General features: G+C 43.3%; 1 protein-coding gene across 2 annotated transcripts in view; it reads right to left on the reverse strand.

The window, feature by feature from the left end:
* PPP6R2 (protein phosphatase 6 regulatory subunit 2) overlaps positions 1-22,809 on the reverse strand; it is a 168,259-nt gene that overhangs the window by 70,341 nt on the left and 75,109 nt on the right. For both annotated transcript variants that reach the window (XM_074976508.1, XM_074976499.1), the window contains exons 3-6: positions 16,808-17,053; positions 7,474-7,660; positions 6,301-6,438; positions 805-870 (exon numbers count right to left, since the gene is read on the reverse strand). In XM_074976508.1, coding sequence (XP_074832609.1) covers positions 805-870; positions 6,301-6,438; positions 7,474-7,660; positions 16,808-17,034 — 618 coding nt within the window. In that variant the 5' untranslated portion in view covers positions 17,035-17,053. The remainder of the gene's footprint in view (positions 1-804; positions 871-6,300; positions 6,439-7,473; positions 7,661-16,807; positions 17,054-22,809) is intronic.

Consider the following 22,809-nt stretch of genomic DNA (forward strand, 5'->3'; position numbering starts at 1 on the left):
ACATTAGAATTTAGCCTTTCCAGTGAAAGCACAAACAGTTTAACAGCGAAGTCTTAATATAACTACCGAGTCCATTTTGCTGCTGGCAATTGTGGTGATGTGTTGGTAAGCAATCACATCAAATACAACTAGCTAAAACAGAGATAAAAAATTACCCTAAAGTTTTCTCATCTTAATCTTTCAGCAGTGATGGCAGTCAGGATATCCACATGTGACGGACTCAAGTAATAGGCTAAATTCTAAAACCAAAAATAATGTATTATGTGAAAATGGTTGAAAAAAGATGGGCTGTCCTTTTTAATCTGCATAACATAATAACTGGCATGGGAAAATAAGCTTTTTTAATCTGTATAGTATAGTAATTGGCATATTCCTTGCACAGGCTCAAATAAGTTAATCTTGTAGATTTTAGTAAGCTATTGCAACAGAAAAAAAATGTTATTGGCTTAAAAATGGGTTTATGACCACTACTAGCCAGTTGTCCAAGCCTTTCAAAGAGCACTTTCTCAATAAACTCCAGTAAATCATAATTGACTATAAAGGATTCCAACTAAATTCACACCATACAGCTTTGGCTTGGAACTACCAGGAAACTGGTACTCAGATAACTAGCAGAAACCCCATTAACTGACGTCAGGTTTAGCACTTCAGCAGAGACAGCACTGCCACACATACACTCCATTCCTATTCTCTTCCCATCAGCAAGCAAGATGGCATTCTTCCACGTATTAGAAACCAACTACTCTCGAGTGCACATGCTCCTAGTTTACAAAATCATACAAAGAAAAATGACTTTATACTCACATCCTCATCCTGGTTCGAATGAATCAGCTCCACAAGTCTCTGAATTACTTTTGCTTCGTTAAGCCACTGAAGAGAAAGGAAAGTGTCCCTGGTTTGAGATCACATAACTTGGTCACTTACTACTTGAGGCTAGCACTGCTTAAAATGGGATATGTACACGAGGAAAATCTGTCTCCCACTATTTCACAGTGCACAAGGCATAGGCACTACATTTTACTTTCTGGGGGCTAGAAATTGTAAGTTTATCTGCAATGACCAAATAAACACAGTTTTGCTACACATTGTCCCTGCAACTAATGCCAGACCCAGTCAGTATGCGTAATGGGAGTTGAAGCCAACTGAGGTGAATTCACTATATTTCTTAACACAAATAAATGTTATGGGACCACAAGAAACAAATGAGTAAGGCCTATTACAACATCAGATCCATTTCCTGCCCAATGCATATTTTTTTCCTACAAATGTGTACCTTGTTTTAAATCTCTAGTTTTACACATAATAGATTCCCAATCCAAAGGAAGCACTGTGATAATCTAATCTAACCTTCTATATAACACAGGCCATTGTTGCTCATTCTTGTGGCACTCCTGAACCCTCTCCAATTTATTAGCATTCTTTGTGAATTGTACGCTCTAGAAATGGAAACAGTATTCCAGCACTGGTTGCCAAACACAGAGGTAAAATAGGTTCTTTGTTCCTGCACCAGAGTCCATGATTTATGCACCCAAGGACTGTATTTGTCCTGGCAACAGCATTGCATGTTCCACTGATTAACCACTAGAATGCCCAATTTTCTTCCACAGTCATTGGTTACCAGGATAGAGCCTCTTGTTCTCCAAATATGGTCTATATTCTTTTTCGCTAGATGTACACATTTACACTTAGCTGTATTAAAATGTATATTTCATTTGTGAACAGTTTACTTAGCTATACAGCTCACTCTGTGATCAGGGAAGCAACCCATCATCTTCACTATTACCACTCCCAAATTGTGTCTTATCTAAAAAATTCATGATGTTTTCTGCTTTCTTCCGTATCATTGATAAAAACGTTAAATTATGCAGAGGGCCAAGAACCAATTTCTGTGGCAACCCACGAGTAATAGGCCGACTTGATAATTTGCATTGCAAGACCTATCAGTTATCCAGCTTTCAATCCATTTCATGAGACTTGTAATTTTACACCACGTAGGAGGGTTTTTTTTTAAATCAAAATGCCATATAGTGAAAAGTCAAATGCCTTTGTCAAATCTAATGCCTCAAGCAATAAGTCTGGTAGCTTTTGTGATCTGACCTCAAAAAAAAAAAAAAGGATACTTGTACCAATACTACCTTGGGCATATATTTAGAGGTTATAAGGCTAGAAGGGATCAGTGTGATCATCCAGCCTGACCACCTGAATAACACAGGCCAGAGACCTTCCCTGAATTAATTCCTGTTTGATCTAGACTTAACAGTTGCCAGTAATGGACAATCCACCACTAGCATTGCTAAGCTGTTCCAGTGCTTAAGACACACCTTTTAAAAGTGAAGATAATTAGTTCCCATCTGAATTCTTCTAATTTCAACTTCCAGTCCAATGAAGTGAAGATTAAGATATAATCAGACACAGGAGTAACATCTTCAGAAAAAACACTGTGAAAGTTAGGAATTTGGTCCCTTGTCTGAATCTTACTATGTTCCTCTCCAACTGGATTTATTAGGTTGGGTTTGAATGTGCTTTTTTCCGCTTTCCTCTTCATTTCCCAGAAGCCTGCTCCCCTGTCCAGATGGCAACATTCCCCATTAACACACCAGCTAAATCTTTATTAGGTCAGAGTTTTATAAAGCTCCTTTTCTCCCAGAAGAGTTTCTGCCTTTAGGGCCTGGCAAAGTGACATCACTTGCAAGACCAAGAGAGAAGCACATGCCAAGGCCAAGGCAGAAGTGCAACATAAAACAAGGACTCTGAAAAACCAGTGGTGGACTAAGAAGGTGTGAGAGCTCCAGAATCTCGCAGACACCAACAACACAAGAGGTTTCTTCAATGTCACCAAAGCTGTTTATGGACTGAGAAACCATGGAATCAATCCCCTGAGATCAAAGGATGGTACCCAGCTCTTGAAAGACAATGAAACCATTGCTTCTTGTGGGAGGGAGCACAATAATGAGCTCCTGAACCACCCTCCACTGTGGTCCTAGAATCCCTTGACCAAATACCTCAGTAACCGCCTAGAGACGATCTTGCAATACGTCCTACCCTGAGCAAGGTCCAAGCTGCCATCAAAGCAATGAAGTACAACAAGGCAACCAGACTAGACAGAATCCCCACCCAAGTCTTCAAAGAAGGTGGGCCAGAATTCCACAAACAGCTCCACCTCCTAATTCTCAAGATCTGGGATAGGGAGCAGATGACACAAGCTTTCAGAAACACACTGTAGGTAGGCATCCTTCAGTCTGCACAGACTATGGACCACGCCCTTTAAAGTTTCCATTTAAGACTTCATTTACAGCGTCTACGGTGATTATAAAGACCCACACGAGAGTGACAGTCCTTGCTGCATCTCTTGCAGATGTAGCGGGTGTCTGGCAAGTCCTTATTGTGCTTTCTGTGCACTCGCTTCTCCTCTGCTAGCTGTCTGATCTTCATCTCGCCCTTCTGAAGGCCCTTGTGTAACTCCTGCCTCCATCTGCCGCGGTCGTCTGCTAGTTCTTCCCAGTTGTCCAGCTCGATGTCTACCTCTCTGAGGTCTCTCTTGCAGACATCTTTGTAACGCAACTGGGGGCGTCCGGGAGGTCTTTTGCCAGAAACACACTGATCATCAGTCTTTTCAAGAAGGGTGACAAGTCAGACTATGGAAACTATTGTGGCATCTCCCTTCTGGCAACGGCAAGGAAAAATCTTTGCTCAAATCCTTGCAAACCAACTCCTGCCACTCTCAGAAGAAATTCTCCCAGAATCCCAGTGCGGCTTCCAACCACCCCAAGGAACAGTGGACATGATCTTCACTGCCCAGCAACTGAAAGAAAAATGTCACGAACACAAACAAGCCTTATACATGAGTTTCATCAATCTCACCAAAGCATTCGACTCAGTCAACTGTAGCACCCTGTGGAGCATCCTCTCTAATATCGGCTGTCCCAAAAAATTCTTCAGCATTTTAAGGCTGCTTCACAACAACATAACTGCAACAGTATTTAACAACAACAGATCCCAAAGCGACCCCTTTGAGGTCAAAATGAATCAAGCATGGCTGCATCATTGTCCCATCACTGTTCCACATCTTCATCACCATAGCCCTTCAGCTCATTGATGGAAAGCTTCCAGATGGTGTGAAGATTGTCTATAGAATGAACAGGGAGCTTTTCAATCTCAGGAGACTAAATGCTAAAAGCGAGACCTCCACAATCTCAATCATGGAGCTCCAGTACATGGATGACTACAAGGTTGTTACTCTCTCTCCCACAGCCCTTCAGATCACCTGAAAGTGCGTTTGCTGAAGCATCCGAGAATTTCGGCCTCACAATGAACATCAAAAAGACCAAGGTGCTCCACCAAACCTTACTGATGGGACAATCTCATGCACCTTCTATTGACATCAATGGAGAACTGCTGGAAAATGTGGACCACTCCCCATGCCTTGGAAATCATCTTTCCGCTAAAGTTAACATTGATGCGGAAATCCAGCATCATCTGAGCCGTGCAAGATATGCTTTTGCCTGCCTGAGACAAAGGTCTTCAACAACTGGGACATCTATCCCAAGACAAAGCTCCTTTTATACTGTGCGGTGGTTGTTCCAATGCTACTATATACATGTGAAACCTGGATAACACACAAGCGCCATCTGCAGGTACTTGAAGAATATCATCAACACTGCCTCAGGAGTTTCCTAAATATCTCGTGGAAGGATAGGCACATGGACACTACCATCTTGGAAGAGTCGAACATAACCAGCATTCATGCCATTATCATTCATCAACAACTTCAGTGGACTAGTCACGTGGTTTGGATGTCTGATCAGTGCCCGCTAAAACGGATTCTGTTTTCCAAATTGGAAGAAGGACAGAGAAGTGAGGGGGGCCAGCAGAAGCGATATAAGGACATGCTGAAGGCACACATGAAAGAGTGCAGTATCGGTGTCGATACTTAGGAGAACCTTGCCCAAGACTTTGACTAACAGAGAGCAGCAATCCATGAGGGGGTGATGCAATTTGAGAGGTCCTGTCACAGTGCAGACAAGGAGAGCTGGAGAGGAAGAAAAGAGCATCAAAAACTGCCTCCTGCCCCCCAACAGCTACTAACACCTGCCTCTTCTGGGATAAGACCTGCAGCTCCAGAATTGGGCTGACCAGCCATCAACAGACTCAGAAATAGGAGGATGACATGAAGACGTCCTACTCATGATTGAGTGACCACCAAGAGAGAGACTGATGGACTTCCCAGAAGCTCTAACCATCTCTGTACACGGGCTCTATTGGGCTAGGTCGGCCTGATTTTCCCTTCAGGTCTCAGCCAGGGATGAGAGCAGGGAACATCAAGGAGTCTGTTACAGAGGTGGCAGCAAGTGCACGGAGTTGGGCACAAAGGCCCCTTACTACACTTTCTGGCTCTGGCAGCATCTGGTTTCCTCCATCCTTAATTCATGGGGATGCAGAAAGTAAAGGGGAGGAGGCAGCAGAGCTCTGTAGTCAGAAATACAGCTACAGAGGCTCTGCAGTGATCTTCCACCAGACCAAGTGCCCTTCCATATTCACCCTCCTCATGGAGATAGGAAGTTGCTTGTTCCGGAGCCAGTTCTTTTCTCACCCTGTCTGCCTCCTTTTCTATCAGGGATAGGGGCTGAAGCAATTTCCCTGAACTGCATCTCACCCAGCAGAGCCGGCCTCTCCAATCCTGCCTGGAGAAGGAATACTGAGCCTATCCTGCCAAGACTGGGCTATGAGCGACAAAACCATTTAATGCCAACAGGGCTGGCCAAGCTCCCAACAGAACATTTAATAAGGGTGAAGCCTGCAAAACAGACCCTTCCTTTTTGCCTTCTCTGACCTCCCTCGGCCTAGACTGCTCCCTATAGCTTGCAGTGGCACTGGCCACAGAAGAGGAAGCAGAGCTGAAGGGACAATCTCCCCAGAAATCAAGGCAGCTGTGCGACATAACTGCAAGTTAGCCAAGTAATTATTGAGACAAACCATTAGTGTGAGGTAAAGTTCGGAACTTCTCCTCCGAAAAGCCAAGCAATGAAAGTCTGGTTGAGCCTCCCCCTCACTGGGGACTCAGCAAGAAACAAAGGGAACTTCAGGAGCTGGGACATTCCTGTTGCCAGTGACTGAGAGGCCTGATTCTGCCCACAGGCTTCAAGCAGGCTGACATACGCACTACACTAGATGTGTGGATCTTAGCACAACGAAGAAAAATACTTCTCAGGTATTTGAGTGAATTTACTCTCGTAATATCTCCTCAGAAACACTTTCCGCCCCATCCCCTGCAATAACAGAGAAAGGTTAAACAAGACTTACGCTTAATACTTCCTGCCGTAGAGGTGCTGGTTCCACACAGCTGATCAGACGAAGCAGCAGGTCCATCATTGCAGATGTATCAATATGCTTTAGTACCAAACTAATAAATTGGTCTTTTTTTCTCAAAAATGCAATCACCTTTTTTTAAAAAAAACAAAAAAAAAAAACCTGAGCTCTCTGCACAGTCCTGGAGGTGAAGCCACAGAGCCCTCAATAGTCCCCAAATTAACGTCTCAATCAACCACCAAAGAGAAACAATTATTAACATAAAGAATTCTTGGGAGAGAATAAGCAAGCCAAGGACCATCTGGCTGCAACAAAATGCCAAAAAAACCTCCCCTCTACTTCTTTGTCATGTCCCAAAAGACCTATTCCACTGAGATATACGGAAATTGAGGAATCTAGTGAAATGGAATAATTTTTGATCCTACTGAGGCTCCCTTCTATAAAATACAGGTTGAACCTCTCTAGGCCGGCACACTCGGGAACTGACAAGGGCTGAATGATAGAATTTGCCAGACTGTGGAAGGTCAACATTGTCTAGCAGCATTACCAACACTTCCACTGCTTACTGGGCTCATAAATGACATTTAGGGGTAAATTACAGCTAAACAACACCACAGAAAACTGAGAGCCAGGACTGGCAGCTGTAAACAAATTTTTATGGGACCAGGGGAAATTTGGCCATGCTCATAATAAGCAGTTGTCTGGCTAGTTAAACACATGCCAGATTATAGATGCAGCTGGACAAAAAGGTGCCAGATTAGAGAGGTTCCACCTCTATTGCCATGTTACAAAGAAGTAAAGTTTAGACAGGCATTCATCCCCATACTACTATATGGCAAATATCCCAAGCCTCTTAGCTGCAGGCACAGTACAGGTATGACAAGTTAGTGTGTTAAAAGGTCAAAATATGGGCATACAGACAACTGCCCCTCTAAAGCAAATGTGGAAAATATGTACCAGTCTTTCAGTGCATGAACAATTCACGCAAATCAAAACATAACCATTTACAAGAAGCCTTACAAAATGCACATTCCATTTCCAATGTCAGGAGCATTTATCTTCTTCTGGGGAGGAGGGCAGAAGTTGCCACTTCAGTGCTCAAACAACCCATACAATTTACGTCACTAATTATCAGTGTATTTGTATCAAAACAGATTCCATTACTACCTGTTCAGTTTTTCTTGCAATGAGATTCCCAATAGTTTTGCTGAAGAAACTGGCAAGCAAAGGGTTCAAAGGCGGCTCGTGATCCAAGAAGTCGTAGAGGATATTCAATAAAGTTTCATCCCCTCCTAGTTTGTCATTGATCTGTGGCACGTCAGAGGTCAGGAGTTCACAGGCAGTATTTGGATATCTAGAAACATAAAACCAAAGCAACAATTGAAGGTGAGATCAGAGCTTTCTACAAATTCTTAAAAGATGCTGAAATAATAATTCATATGAAACACAAATTCATCAATCCATTTATGACACAAGAACTCACATCAGAACTCCAGCTTTGGATGGGTATCCTTAAGCAACATCCAATTCCCAATCTGCACACCTACAAGTGACCCACAGAAGCTCACTTTGGCGATCTCGACTTCTTCAAGAGTGCACCAGCACACGAAGAACTTAAGAGGGGTAGCACCACCCCTCTTTCAAAACAAAGCAGCAGATGTAGCACTTTAAAGACTAACAAAATGATTTATTCGGTGATGAGCTTTCGTGGGACAGACCCACTTCTTCAGGTCAACCACCCCTCCTTGACAAACATCTTGAGTGGTGCTTAGGGAAGCATGAGAATGACCCTCCTCCCCCAAAAAGAGAAGAGGGACAGTCTGATAATAGAGAGGTGGAGTGCTCTTGAGGAGATAAATAGGCCAGTTACAGCAAAGTCAGCTCTGAATGTAGAGATTTCTGCAGCGCTACCAGCTCCCATGCCACTTCCCAACCAAACTCTGTGGTTACAAGACAGTGAGAAGAAATGGGACTTGTGGGTTTTCTATTGGTACTCTCTTTCTACTCACAGAGTTGGTTTCTCAAATACATCATTTGCTCCTGCAATTCTTTCAGTAAAATACCAGAATAGGATGATAACATCCCCACAATCTGTTAAGCAAGACTCATTGCTCCATTGTATCATTAGGTACTGATCAACTTTTACCAACTTGTTTACTCGACCCAGTGGGGTACAACCTGTGGGCCACACATGGCTTATACGGGTAAGCTGCTGGCAGATGCCAGACAGGTTGTTTACCTTGCACCCACAAAGTACACCACTTGCTCCCTTTGGCTAAGGTTTATCTTACTCTGATGAGCTGCACGCTGCCCACAATTGACCCAGACTATTACAAAGTTTTGACCAAGCCAACACACATATGCTAATTAAAAACCATTCAAAATATAAATATTATATAACTTAAGTACACTGGCCATGAATACAGTTCTCTTTAAAACTGACAAAAATATTCGCTCCACCTGTGGAATAAGACAGAGGATAGGAAAAATCCAATGAAGTCAATACAGCTAAATTGTTTGTTCAAACTGTTCTGTTAAAATGTTAACTATGAAAAAACACAAACAAAACAATTGATTAGCTCTACAGAATATCCACTGACTATCTTCTAAGCATTACTTTCCAAGAGTTGTGTTAGTTTGTAGTAAAGTATACTGCCTGCAGGCAAGGAAGTGCAGTCACTACTAGTGCTGACTGTGTGCACTCTGTTGCAAATTTGTGTGTATACTTCTGTTTCAAGAAAACTCTAAGGCTGTGGTTACACTATCAGGTTTTGTCAATAAAAATGATGGAACGTCCACACACAAAATGCGTTTTGTCAACTGTTTGTCGACAAAACTCAGCACTTTTGCCGCCAGCATTCTGCCTCTCAGCCAAGAGGCATGATGCTGCTGTTGACAGATTTTATCAACAAAAGACCTAAGTGGATGCTGGGCTGGGAGGGGCGGGGGGTGCGGCTTCTCTTGACAGACAGAGCAACCAGAACAATGGGCAGCCCTGCTTGCTGTGGTTCCCAGTGCCTGTTTTGTTGAAAGAGTAGCCGGGCAGTCCGGTCGCTCTGCCAACATAAGGCATTTGCTCTTCTGATTGGCTTTTGTGTGCAGCTGCACTCTGTTGACAGAAGTTTTGTTGGGAAATCTCGTCTGACAGCGACTTCTGTCGACAGTCTTCTTGTTTAGACATAGCCTAATAAATATTAAACTTACATTACAGCTCCTATTGAAAATATTTAATCAAAAATGCAGATCAGCATCCTTTACAAGCAGAGATAAGGGCTCCAAGATTATCCTTCTATATAGGTGCATCTACACTAGGAACTAACTTCCAAGTTAGGCACTACATCGAAGAAGCCAGAAGAGAGTCTACACACATTTTTCTTTTACTTCAAAGTTAACTTTGAAGTAGGGAGCCCAACTTCTAGTCCTTACTCCATTCCCGGGAATGAAGTAGTGCACTATTTCGAAGTTTAACTTTGAAGTAGGGTGTGTGTAGACGCTGTACTTCGAAGTAAGCAACTTCAAAGTTATTTTTGTAGTGTAAACGCAGCCTGTGCTTTTTAACGTCTCACGCAAATTCTACTGGGCACTTTGTAGAATGTTGTAGCATCAAAAGAGGATCAATTATTCAACTGAAGCTCCAACATGCATAACTGATAAAGATCAAAATTGTTACTGCCCACTGGATCTCTACAGGCTATGATTCTCCAGAAACTAAATCAGTGGTTTCTTTTTCTTCTGTATGGCTGGTGCAGAGCAGCAGCTACAATTTCACACTCAGTTGATCCACTCACATAGTACTGTTACTGGGAGAATAAAAGGAAAAGGAAAGCCATTCCCAGTCATTGACCTGTGTCTCTCCAATTTAGAAGACAAAAGACAGCTACTTACCTGTACAGAAACTGCTGATCTTTGAGATGCGGGTGCAGGAACATATTCTGTTCAGGGCTGCATGCACCCAGCACACCAAAGCCAGAGAAATCTGCCCAGCAGTAGCCATAGGGTAGCATTTGATATTTAAGGGCAACATCAGGCCCTGACCTCCACAGTTCCTTTATACCACATGACAAGAATTGGAGCTCTATAGCAGTAAAGGTGTAGAACAATCTTTTCTTCTACTTCTTCTTCAAGTGGCTGCAGACATGTATTTCACTCAGCAATGGTTCACAAGCATAACAGCAGGAGGTGGGACTCAGGGCTTACTTAAAGAACAACTGCAGAAAAGCCTTTCCAAAGTTTACTACAGCATCTAGATTGGACGCAGTAGTAAGAGCACAGTGTTTGGTAAATGTGCAGAGGACCTGGTAGCAGCCTTGCAAATATCCATAATCAGAACATCACTGAAGAATGCTACTGATGTTGCTTGGGCCTTTGCTGAATGTGCCTGTAACCTCTACAGAGATGTAGTTTGACCTACTTCCTATGATGGAGCCAATTTTTCTGCTGGACTACGACCTAATAACCTCAGGAATACATGCACCATAGTTGAAGGTTGAGATTGGATTGCCAGACGCAGGAAACAAATAGCTTGACATCAATCACTGGGCAGAAATGCTCTTGAACTCAGAGCCTAGGATGGCACTAATAAACTCGATCTTTTGAGTTGGCATTAACTTTCCTTTGTTCAAAATCAACTATAGACAATCAAAGAGACATAATGGAAACTGCAGAAGACAGACGACTTGTTCATTGGACTTGTCTCTCACTAACCAATCATGCAGGGATGGAAGAATATGAATGTCTCTTTTTCTGAGATATTCTGCTACTACAGTTGTGTATTTGGTAAATATCTACAGAGCAGAGGACAGGCCAAAAAAAAGCAACACAGTGTATGGATAATGTTCACCTGTCTCTAGAAATTTCATGTCTCCCATAACTTAGGAAAATCACCCCACGGAAGTAAACCTCCTAAAGATGGAGGGCAGTAAATGAGCTGATGTGATTCAGAGAGGGGGAAATTGCTGGAGTAACTAAGTGAAATCTCATATATTGGAAGAATGAGGATGGTACTGCCTTTGAACAGTCAGAGGAGATACTACCGAGAGAGTGCACAAGACTGCTGCCCCATGGGTACTGAGAGGCAAAGATTTCCAACTGTAGTGCGCTGGACACATTAAGTGAAATATCCTCTTGCAAGTACTCAAAATAACCTACAAATTGTTGCACATTCCATTTTCAGGTGAGGCTGCGTGAAAACTCCAGGTAGCATTTGCTTCTCGGATGACTTTACCCAGAGGGAGAGTGATGATTTATCAAAACAGTTATACCAGATCAGCCTCTAACGTGAACACAATGATATGGGAATCAATATACAGATATAAACAACGAGGAGTCCTGTGACATCTTAAAAACTAACAGATTTATTTGGGCATAAGCTTTTGTGGGTAAAACCTGCTGCATCCAACAAAGTGCCTTTTATTCATGAATGCTTATGCCCAAATAGACTTGTTAGTATTTAGTTGCCACACAACTCCTCCTTGTTTTTGCAGATACAGAGTAACATGGCTATCCCTCCAAGACTGTACAGGTATAAAGTGCTTAATACTGGTATAACTGTATCCATACTTTGGTGGAGATGGGTTCAAACCTTTATACCAGTACAGTTAAAAGTAATGCAACTTTGGTATGTAGGCAAACCATTATACTAAATTTAGTTTCAGGAATAAATCAACCAGAGAGAAAGAAGAAAGGAAGATTACCACTTAGTGCAAAGTTATCAGCGAATCTAAGCGCTAACAGAAAGAATGAATTATGCATACAGTTCACCCAGGCTGAAACATGTGATTTTGGAAAGTATGGGAACAGTTCAGCAGGTGGAAACCAAATACATGTTGGACCTCCCTGATCTAAGGCCAGACCAATCCCGAACAAGGGCTGGTGCCAGGGGCTGCCACATCAGGGCAGGGAAACAGGGCTGAGCTGTATGCCAGTCCCTGAGCTGCCAGTCCTCCTGCTCTCCGAGTCCTGGCCACCAGGGCTTTCTGGCACAGCAGCATCCATGGTCCCACTGGACCACAGATGTTGCCAAACCAGAGTATCCCAGTCCAGGGAGGTACAACCTGGATACACAACCTAAAACACACAAGACTCCATGCAAATAGTTTAAGACAGGGGTCTGCAACCTCTGGCTCCAGAGCCACATGCAGCTCCTTGAGGATTTCTTTGTGGCTCCTGACACTCCAGTTGCAGAGTAAAACAAACGGCATTATTTCTAATATTTCAGTGAACATCTAAAAGCCCAACAATGAACAACTCATACCTAAATAGCAAAGGATATGTGATCTTGAAACTTTGACTAACTCCCCTGTAGTGAGTCAGTATGGCCTCCCGCAGACTCAGAGGCAGATGAGGCTGTGAAAAGGCCCTGGTGGGCGGGCCCGGAGCTAGGATACCAGAGGCCCGCCCCTCAGAGGGCGGAGCCCAGGGCTAGAGGAGCCCAGGGCAGGGCTCAGGGCTCATTAAAGGCTGGGCCTCCGGGCAGGGAGGACGCGCCTGCCCGAGCTCCCTGGCACCCAGGGCAGAGGGCCTGCCGCCGCCCCGCCAGGCCGGAGGAGCAAGCCCCCAGCGGCTCCCAACAACCCCAAATCCAGATGCCCAAGGGGGACTACCCGGACTTCCCAGACCTGCCATGGCCCTCATGTCGGCGGAGACCCCCCGCCTGGGAAGAAGCCCCAGCGGACCACTGCAGCCCTCAGGTCCAGGATCGCCGCGGGTCCCCCATGCTACCACCGCCCGACTACCCCAATGACATTGAGATGGGCGACTGGCTGGAGCCCCCGAAGGTGGATGACCTGGAGGAGACCGACCTAGAGGGACCCCCTGACCAGATGGACTGGGACCTTCCGCCAGCGGAGGTAGAGGTAGGAAGTGGCCCGGGGAATGATGCTCCTGAACCCATGGCAGTGTGTTGCGGCCTGGATGCCCACTGCCGTGGTCGCATGTGAGTGACCCCCAGGACCCCGGGCCGGGTCGCAGTGGAGTGGGAGGGCCTGCGACCCCCTACCCCCTCCTTGACAGGGCTGGCCCGTGCTGGGCCTGTGCTTAGGCCCTTGTGCTGGTGCCCCGCCCCAAACTGAGGGCTGGGCCTGTGCTTAGGCCCTTGTGCTGGTGCCCCGCCCCAAACTGAGGGCTGGGCTTGTACTGCTACTTTGAACTGCTGCCCCGCCCTGGACTGAGGGCTGGGCTAAGCTTGTATTGCCATTGTGAACTGCTGCCCCGCCCTGGACTGAGGGGCTGGGCCTGTATTGTATTGCACTGGGAACGGCTGACCGCCCCAACTGAGTGCGGGCCAGTGTTGCAACCCCTCTTTGGTTGCCAACCGCCCTAGGCCAAGGGCCGGGTGGTCTAGGACTTCCTACATCCCCCTTTAATCTGTGCAGCACATTCTGGGATATATTTGTGGGCTGTTCTTAAACTAGGGATTACAAAAAGTTTAGTTTGAGATTATTTATTAAGGACGGTCTTGTATTCACATGCATTGCAGCTCTTGAATTATTGAGTTTTTTACCAAATTGAAAAAAAAACGGCTGTTTGCTCTTTTGGTTACCGATCCCTGCTTTAAGATGATTGGACATGTGTATTTCATCATCTTTGTTACTTGTAACTTTCACTCTTTTCATCCTTAGTTCAGTTATCCCAGGCTGTTACACCTAGGTTGGACTAGAAACTCCTTGGGATAGTAACCTATCATTGTTTTGTCTGTAAAACAACATGTACATTTAATAGCATGGTATAAATAACCCTTAAAATACTACAGATCCCTTTACAAAACAAAAAAGCAGTCATGTTGCCCTTTAACAAAATAATGTATTGGGTGATAAGCTTTCAGGGGACAGACCCACTTCTTCAGATCTGGAAATTCTGATGAAAGTAAAGTGACACAATTAAAATATAAACAGAGAGATAGAAAAAGAATGCAATGAAAACTGACAAATCAGTTACATAAGGACAGAAGGAAGGTGTAAGGGTGGGGAAGAAAATTACTTACTGCAAGTGTCTATTAAGTTAAGTGACTTGCCTGAGATAACTACGAATATCAAAGATGGGCTATGTCTACACTAGCCAAAAACTTCGGAATGGCTACGCAAATGGCCATTTCGAAGTTTATTAATGAAGCGCTGAAATACATATTCAGCGCTTCAATAGCATGCGGGCAGCCGCGGCACTTCGAAGCAGGTGGGGTCCTTTCAAAAAGGAGCCCCGTCTGGATGAGCCATGCGGCGGCGAGCCGCATCAATTTCGAAGTCCCCAGGAATAAGGGGAATAAGTCCCTTATTCCTGGGGACTTCGAAGCAGGTGGGGTCCTTTCGAAAAGGAGCCTCGTCTGGACAAGCCATGCGGTGGCGAGCCGCGTCAATTTCGAAGTGCCGCGGCCGCCCGCATGCTAATGAAGCGCTGAATATGTACTTCAGCGCTTCATTAGTAAACTTCGAAATGGCCATTTGCATAGACATTCCGAAGTTTTTGGCTAATGTAGACACGGCCATGGGGAAGCCTTCTTTGTAATGCATATGGCAATTTCTACCTCTATTAAGACCAAGTCACAAAGTGTCAAACGTGCGAATAAACTCCAGTTCAGATGTCTCCCTTTGTAATCTGGTGTTAAAGCCTCTTTGTTTTAGGACGCAGATTTTCAGGTCTTTACTACTATGGCCTGCTCCATTGAAATGTTCATTGACAGATTTATGGGTCTGTCCTACAAAAGCTCACCACCACATAAATCATTTTGTTAGTCTTTAAAGTACTACATTTCAGCTGTTTTGTTCTGTTCGAGTACAGACTAACACAGCTACCTCTCTGCTGAGATTTGTGTGTATTCAGATTCCAAATGTCTGATTTGTGTCCATTCATTCTTTGGCGAAGTGACTGTCCGGTTTGTCCAAGACACACAGCAGAGGGGCACTGTTGGCACATGACAGTATACATATTAGTGATGTTGGGCTGCTGATTTCTCAGTTTTCATTTAATTTTTTTCTCTCTGTTATATTTTTGTCATGCCAGTTTATGTTAAAACAGGATTTCCCAATTTGAAGAAGTGGGTCTGTCCCGTGAAAGATCACCACCTAAGACATTATTTTGTTAGTCTTTAAAGTGCTCCAGGCCTGCTTTTTTGTTTTGTGAAGATAGAGACTAAGACGGCTATCTCTCTGTGACTACCTATCCCTTTGTAAACAATGTGCAGAGAGGTTTTCTCTTCCACTTCTCACCAAAAAAGGATTAAAGATGTCAACTGCCTGTTGAGGGTGCTTGGGCAGGGACCCTGATGACAACCATTAAAAAAAGGAAAACAAGAACTTAAAGAACTAGATCTGGTTAAATGGAACCATTAACCGTGCTCTGCACTGACACATGAAACTCTGAGAACATGCTGAGATCCTGACCTGCCTTACATTTCTCCATGTCATTCCATCTAACTAAGTGTGATGGAGCAGGGGGGAGTGCATGTGTGAGACTCAGGCTGGATGTGTGTGAGACAAGCAGAGCAGCTCCCAGTGGCTAAGGATGACCCTGGGGCTATAACCTAGGCTGGCAGGTAACACATCTGCCCTGAACAAAGAGGAGGGAGGAGCTGAGCGGGGTTTGAATCGGAGGCGACAGTTAGAAGCTGGGGGGAGAGGGAGCTGAAAGGCAGCCAGCCTGGCGAGGGGAGAAGCTACACCCCAGAGGGGCACCCCTCGGGCTCCTCTCCCCAGAATGACTGTCTCTGACTGCTGCACTGACTCCTCTGTGAGAAACTGTGCCGCTGTCGCCTAATAAACTTCCTGTTCTACCAGCTGAGTGAAAGTCACTCCTGCCTGCGGACAGGGTGCAGTGCATGGGGACCCCGAAACCCAATCACACTAAGCAGCAGCATTAATGGACTCCTAAAGCAAATCCTGTCCAGTCCTCCTTAATCAGAAGACCGTTTTCAGGAGTGAAGGAAGAGGGGGAGGGGGGAAAAACCTAGTGGGAAAAAATGGGTGAAAGGCTCCAATGAGGACACTGAAGCTTAGCCTTACCAACGCATATTACTCTGGAATGTAAAAGAAAAACGGAGAAAGTCCTAATAATGCTGCCTGTGTAAACTTGGATACTAAAAACTATTTGATATAAATCTTCACTTGTAAAATAATGACACTCTAATAATGCATTCCTGGTCCCTTCTGTCACAGATTTTAAAAGGGAAATATTACAACAGTAGCCACAACAATGCAGTAACTTGCTTTGTCTGTAAAACAACATGTAAATGCAATGGCACGGTATAAATAACCCTTAAAATACTACAGATCCCTTTACAAAACAAAAAAAAAGTCATGTAGCACTTTAAAGACTAACGAAATAATTTGTGTGTTATGTTTCATGACATTTAAGTGCTGGAATATATTCACACAAAAATCCACTTCACTATCTTGCATATTACTTTAGCACTGTGTTTAGAGCTTCATCAGCCTTGTACCAGTGAAAAAGTTCTGCAACCAATTTGCCAGATCATTTTTCTTCCCATAAAGGAGAAAATCTGTGTACATACTTGAAGCGGACCTTCTCGTCCATGTCAATGGGGGGCTCATGTGTGATGAGGCTAACCAGCTCCTCCATACAGTGCTGCTGGCAGATGAAGTCCAGCAGTTTGCGATTCTGCGCCTTGCACTCCTGTAGGATGTCATCTTCATCCATTAACTCGCGCAGTGTCACATCTTCCTTATCCAGCAGCTTGTCCACATGCGATGTTGTGTTCAAATCAAACTTCCAGAACATGATGATGGAAAGCACCCAGCTGTAATGAAAAAAGGTAAGGGATAGTACTCAGTCTCTGCAAGTCAATCCTCAGCTACTTCTCCCCATGTTATGAGACTACAATAAGCAGCATAGCTGGGTCTTCTCACGGTGCCTTACCCTACCTCTGAAAAGGAAACAAAAATCAATTAAATTCTTCAAGGAAAATACACATCTGGGACTGAAAATTAATCAATACCATCCAGACTATACTTGTCTGCCTTAAGGTTCAATCCTGCAAGGTACTAGGCACTCTGACCTCAAAGCAATGTGCTTAAGAATGTGCTTAATTGTAAGCAAAATCATTCCACTGATGTCAATGGGAGTGCTCAAATTAAGACAGTGCTTAAATGCTTTGCTGTGATTAAACTGCTCTCTCTGTTGCAGGACTAAGCTCTTCCACTGTAAATATTTTTTCAGCACAACAGCCATTGTGAGGGTCACAACCAAAAAAGTCTCAGGGGAGTAACTATATTAGTCAGTAGCTTCTCTCTCACACACACACGCACACCAAGCAGTCCTGTAGTACCTTAAAGACTAACAATTTTATTTGTTAGGCAACAATCTTAATAATTACCTAAAAATAACATTGTTAGTCTTTAAGATGCTACAAGGCTGCTTGGGTTTTTGTTTTTTTTTTTGGTTGTTTTTTTCCTCATTTTGGACTACCAAAGAAGTTAAATAGGTGAAATTTACCTATCAGTATATTGTTCCTGCTCTGGAACAAGGACCTGCTGCTCCATAACTGGTTTATTCCTTTTCATCTACCTGGAACAGAGAGGTTCCTCAGAAACCCTCTTTCTAGCTACACAATGGAAAGGGAAAGATTACAGATCCTTTTGGTAAGGCTATCAGCCAAAGAAAACATATCTATTTTAAACTGATAAAGAAGTGCACTGAAGACCAGACACACACACTGCAAAACTTTATGAATGAAGCACTGTACTGTTCTGTCCAGGAAATAGCCATGTCTTGGAAAGAGTAACTCTCACAGAAAAAGACAGGATCTTTTATTATTTTTGGTAGGCATCACGGAGCCCCAAATGTATCCGTCTGGAAATAGAGAACAGGAAAGTGCACAAAGCATTCATAAGTCACCCATCTACTCCTGAACATGAATCTTATTTCCTGCAAGGATTCATTACACATGAACAGAATTTTAATATCTTGATCCCAGTAAAAATTCACAACCGATTAAAGAAAGGCAAACAGACAGGATTAAGTTAAAACCATAATTCTGCAGGATAAAATTTTGAGGCATGGCTAAAAATCATTGAACCTGGGAAAAACTGTATTTCACATAGATAAGGCACCTGCTCTTACTAACCCTTCTGGGAAAAAAAAACAACAGTATTTTAATGGAAACTACAGGGAAGACTAACCTCCAATATGAAGGCTTACAGATTACATGAAAGCTCATATCATACTAGTCTCCAGGTGGCATCTCTACAGAGACACCGGTTTCAGGAATTACAAAATACGAAGTTGCTGCCAAAACAGGTTAGAAATTGAAGGAATACGAGTCATGGACCTTCAGAAAACTGGGAATCAGACTCAATTAAGACCTCAGTTTAGGAACTTCACTACATTCCTGGTTGTGAGACCACAAAAGATTCTTGTTTTTTAAAGAGCACCATGAAGATCAAAGATTCACAATCTCTTGAAAAGTCCAGATTTGTGGACAGTTTCTAAATTTACTGAGGAAGTCTACAAGCTCTCCTGAATATTCATCACACTAAAAGGTAAAACCCCTCAGGTTCCAACACAAGAGTTTCAAAGTGCTTTGAATCTAGCGAGTTTAAAAAGGATCCTGGAATTGAAGTCTTCCAAGTTTAGGAAATCCAAGAGTGCTGTCCTGACCAATGCAAGAGTCTGAGAGACTGGGTCTCTGCACCACCACATTTCTGTTAACCACCTGACCACTAAATTATTTAGTTCCCTTTCTAATGTGCCAAAGAGGCACATGCTTAGTCAATGGACCTGCAAGTTTCTCTTTTCCTCAAATGTAAGTGACTTTAACGATGAGATGTCCTAAATTGTGAGAGATTCCCAGAGCAAAGACAGTCCTAAATGAAGCTTTTTAAAAGCACCCAGTGTGTATTACTGGAAACAAGTCATGTAAGTTATAAATCATAATCACAGAATCATAGAATACTAGGACTGGAAGGGACCTTGAGAGGCCATCGAGTCCAGCCCCCTGCCCTCATGGGAGGACCAAGTACTGTCTACACCATCCCTGACAGACATCTATCTAACCCGCTCTTAAATATCTCCATCAAAACAAAAAGCAGTGAAGTAGCACTTTAAAGACTAGCAAAATGGTTTATTAGGTGAGCTTTCGTGGGACAGACCCACTTCTTCAGACTATTAAATATCTCCAGCGATGGAGATTCCACAACCTTCCTTGGCAATTTCATCCACTGTTTGACCACCCTGACAGTTAGGGACTTTTTCCTAATGTCCAACCTAAACCTCCCTTGCTGCAGTTTAAGCCCGTTGCCTCTTGTTCTATCCTCAGAGACCAAAAACAACAAGTTTTCTCCCTCCTCCTTATGACGCCCTTTTAGATTCCTGAAAACCGCAATCGTGGCTCCCCTCAATCTTCTATTTTCCAAACTAAACAAGACCAATTCTTTCAGCCTTTCTTCATAGGTCACATTCTCTAGAGCTTTAATCATTCTTCTCGCTCTTTTCTGGACCCTCTCTAACTTCTCCACATCTTTCTTGAACTGCAGTGCCCAGAACTGGACACAATACTCCAGCTGAGGTCTAATCAGCACAGAGTAGAGCAGAAGAATGACTTCTTGGGTCTTGTTCACAACACACCTGTTAATGCATCCCAGAATCATGTTTGCTTTTTTTGCAACAGCACCACACTGTTGACTCATATTTAGCTTGGGGTCCACTATAACCCCAGATCCCTTTCTACCGTAGTCATTCCCAGACAGTCTCTCCCCATTCTGTATGTGTGAAACTGATTGTTCCTTCCTAAGTGAAGCACTTTGCATTTGTCCTTATTAAACTTCACCCTGTTTACCTCGGACCATTTCTCCAATTTATCCAGATCATTTGAATTATGACCCTATCCTCCAAAGCAGTTGCAACCCCTCCTAGCTTGGTAACATCTGCAAACATAATAAGCGTACTTTCTATGCCAATATCTAAATAGTTGATGAAGATATGGAACAGAACCGGTCCTAACACAGACCCCTGAGGAACCCCACGTGTCATACTTTTCCAGCAGGATTGAGATCCATTAAGAACTACTCTCTGCGTACAGTTACCCTGCCAGTTATACACCCACCTTATAGTAGCCTTATCTAAATTGTATTTGCCTAGTTTTTTGATAAGAATATCATGAGAGACCATATCAAATGCTTTACTAAAGTCTAGGTATACCACATCTACCGCTTCTTCCCATCCACAAGGTTCGTTATCCTATCAAAGAAAGCTATCAGATTAGTTTGACATGATTTGTTCTTTACAAATCCATGCTGGCTGTTGCCTATCACCTTACCATCTTCCAAGTGCTTGCGAATGATTTCTTTAATTACCTGCTCCATCATCTTTCCTGGCACAGAAGTTAAGATGACTGGCCTGTAGTCTCCTGGGTTATTCTTATTCCCCTTTTTATGGATGGGCACTATATTTGCCCTTTTCCAGTCTTCTAGAATCTCTCCTGTCTCCCATGATTTTCCACAGATGATAGATAAAGACTCAGATACCTCCTCTATCAGCTCCTTGAGTGTTCTCGGATGCATTTCATCAGGCCCTGGTGACTTGCAGACATCTAATTTTTCGAAGTGATTTTAACTTGTTCTTTTCTTATTTCAACTTCTAACTCTACCCCTTTCCCACTAGCATTCACTAGGTTAGGCATTCCTTCATCAGACTTCTCAGTGAAGACCGAAACAAATACGTCATTAAACACCTCTGCTATCAACAAAACTTGATCGAGGATCCAGAGAACTCCCTTATATTGTTCAAAATTAACTTCTTTCTTGATCCAGTCAGGAAGTGCCTGCAATACATGTCTTACTGTTGTTTCCCATATGAATGGCAACCAAGCCCAGCAGAAGTCTCAGAGAGAAAAACACCTTCCTAATTATTTGCAACTCTAGGACAAAGTTGTGACTAGCTTCCTGGGAGAACTACCTGCCTAGAATCATACAGTGTCTGTATAAGCTCATTCAGGTGTGCAGCCGCTAATCTGGCTCTCGATTCTGAAAATTGCACTGACAATCAGGATGTATAGTTTCCAAATCCAGCAACTGTCATAATTGGAGCATCTAAATTGCAAGTACTTGAGGAGTTGCCAGAAGAAATAAACATTGTGAAACATCTCTCTGGGCAATTGGTTTAGAACCACAAATGTCTCCCAGAATGCCCATAGGTTGGCCCCATACTGAGATGGCACTAAGAAATTCCTCTGAAAAACATTTAAAGAAGTGAGGCAGACAAGCAGTTGGAAAGCCTAATACAAAGACTATTTCATAAATGTGGTCTATAAGCATCCTGTTATGGATGGGAAAACCAAACTGATGGTAAAACCAAGAATGGCAGAAAGCAAACTTCTTGAATTGAAAACAGGGCCACAGTGTTGCAAAGTGCAGATAAGTCTGGTAGTACAAGTAAACTAGCACTTGCATATAGCCTTCCTTGTTAGATAATGAAAATTCAGAGAATTGTCTACAAGAAAGACCTGCACTTCATGGAATCATCATCAAACAGCCACGACAGAAACAACCCTGGCTGAAGTCCATTCTCTTTTCCTTCCAAAACCAGTGCCTGAAGAAGTGGGTCTGTACCACGAAAGCTCACCCCTAATAAATCATTGCATTAGTTTTTAAAGTGCTACATTACTGCTGTTTTGTTTTCTTCCAAAAAGAATTCAGAATGAGCACAGGCACCCTCAAAAAAATCTTCAATCAAAGTAGTAATTGTTACAAGAGGAAAAAAAATCTTTTGTAGCTATTGTTCTTCAAGATGTGTTGCTCATGTCCAGGAGTCTGCAACATCTGGCTGTGGAAGCACATGCAGCTCTTTAAGGACTTCTTTGTGGCTCCTGACACTATAATTGCAAAGTTTAAAAAAAATAAAAAGCTGATTATTATAGATGAACAGTGAGCATCCTGAAGTAAACATGTATCACATTAGAAATCATTGTGTGTGTGCTATTCTTAAAAGGGGGGGGGTACAAAAAGTATTGTTTGACATTATTTTATTTATTATGGACCATCTTGTATTCTCATGCATTGCAGCTCTTGAATTATTGAGTTTTTTACTGATTCTTTAAAAAACCGGCTCTTCTTGCTATTTTAGTTGCCTATCCCTGCTCATGTCCATTCCAAGTAGGTATGGCTGTATACACAGATCCCGCTTGACCTGCTGCAATCTCTTCAGTTCCTTCTTGCTGGATAGTCCAGTAGAGGATGATTCTTGGGAGGGACATGAGCAACCTATATGGAAGAACAACAGTTTAAAAAAAAAAAAAGTGGGTAATCATTTTCTCGACTTCGGGTTATTGCTTATGTCAATTCCAAGTAGGTGACTCCCAGGCAGTCTCCCAGAGGAAGAGTTCACTAAGCTGAAGACTGGAGTCTTGCTCTACCAAATGCGGCATCATCTCTAGCATTCAGTGCTATAGCATAGTACGACATAACGGTATGAATCCAAGGCCACACTGCTACCCTGCATATGTCCTGAATGGGGACCTGCATCAGGTACACTGCAGATGACACTTATCATCATGGAGTA

Source organism: Carettochelys insculpta, chromosome 1 (genome assembly GCF_033958435.1).
Source record: "Carettochelys insculpta isolate YL-2023 chromosome 1, ASM3395843v1, whole genome shotgun sequence".
Taxonomy (NCBI): domain Eukaryota; kingdom Metazoa; phylum Chordata; order Testudines; family Carettochelyidae; genus Carettochelys; species Carettochelys insculpta.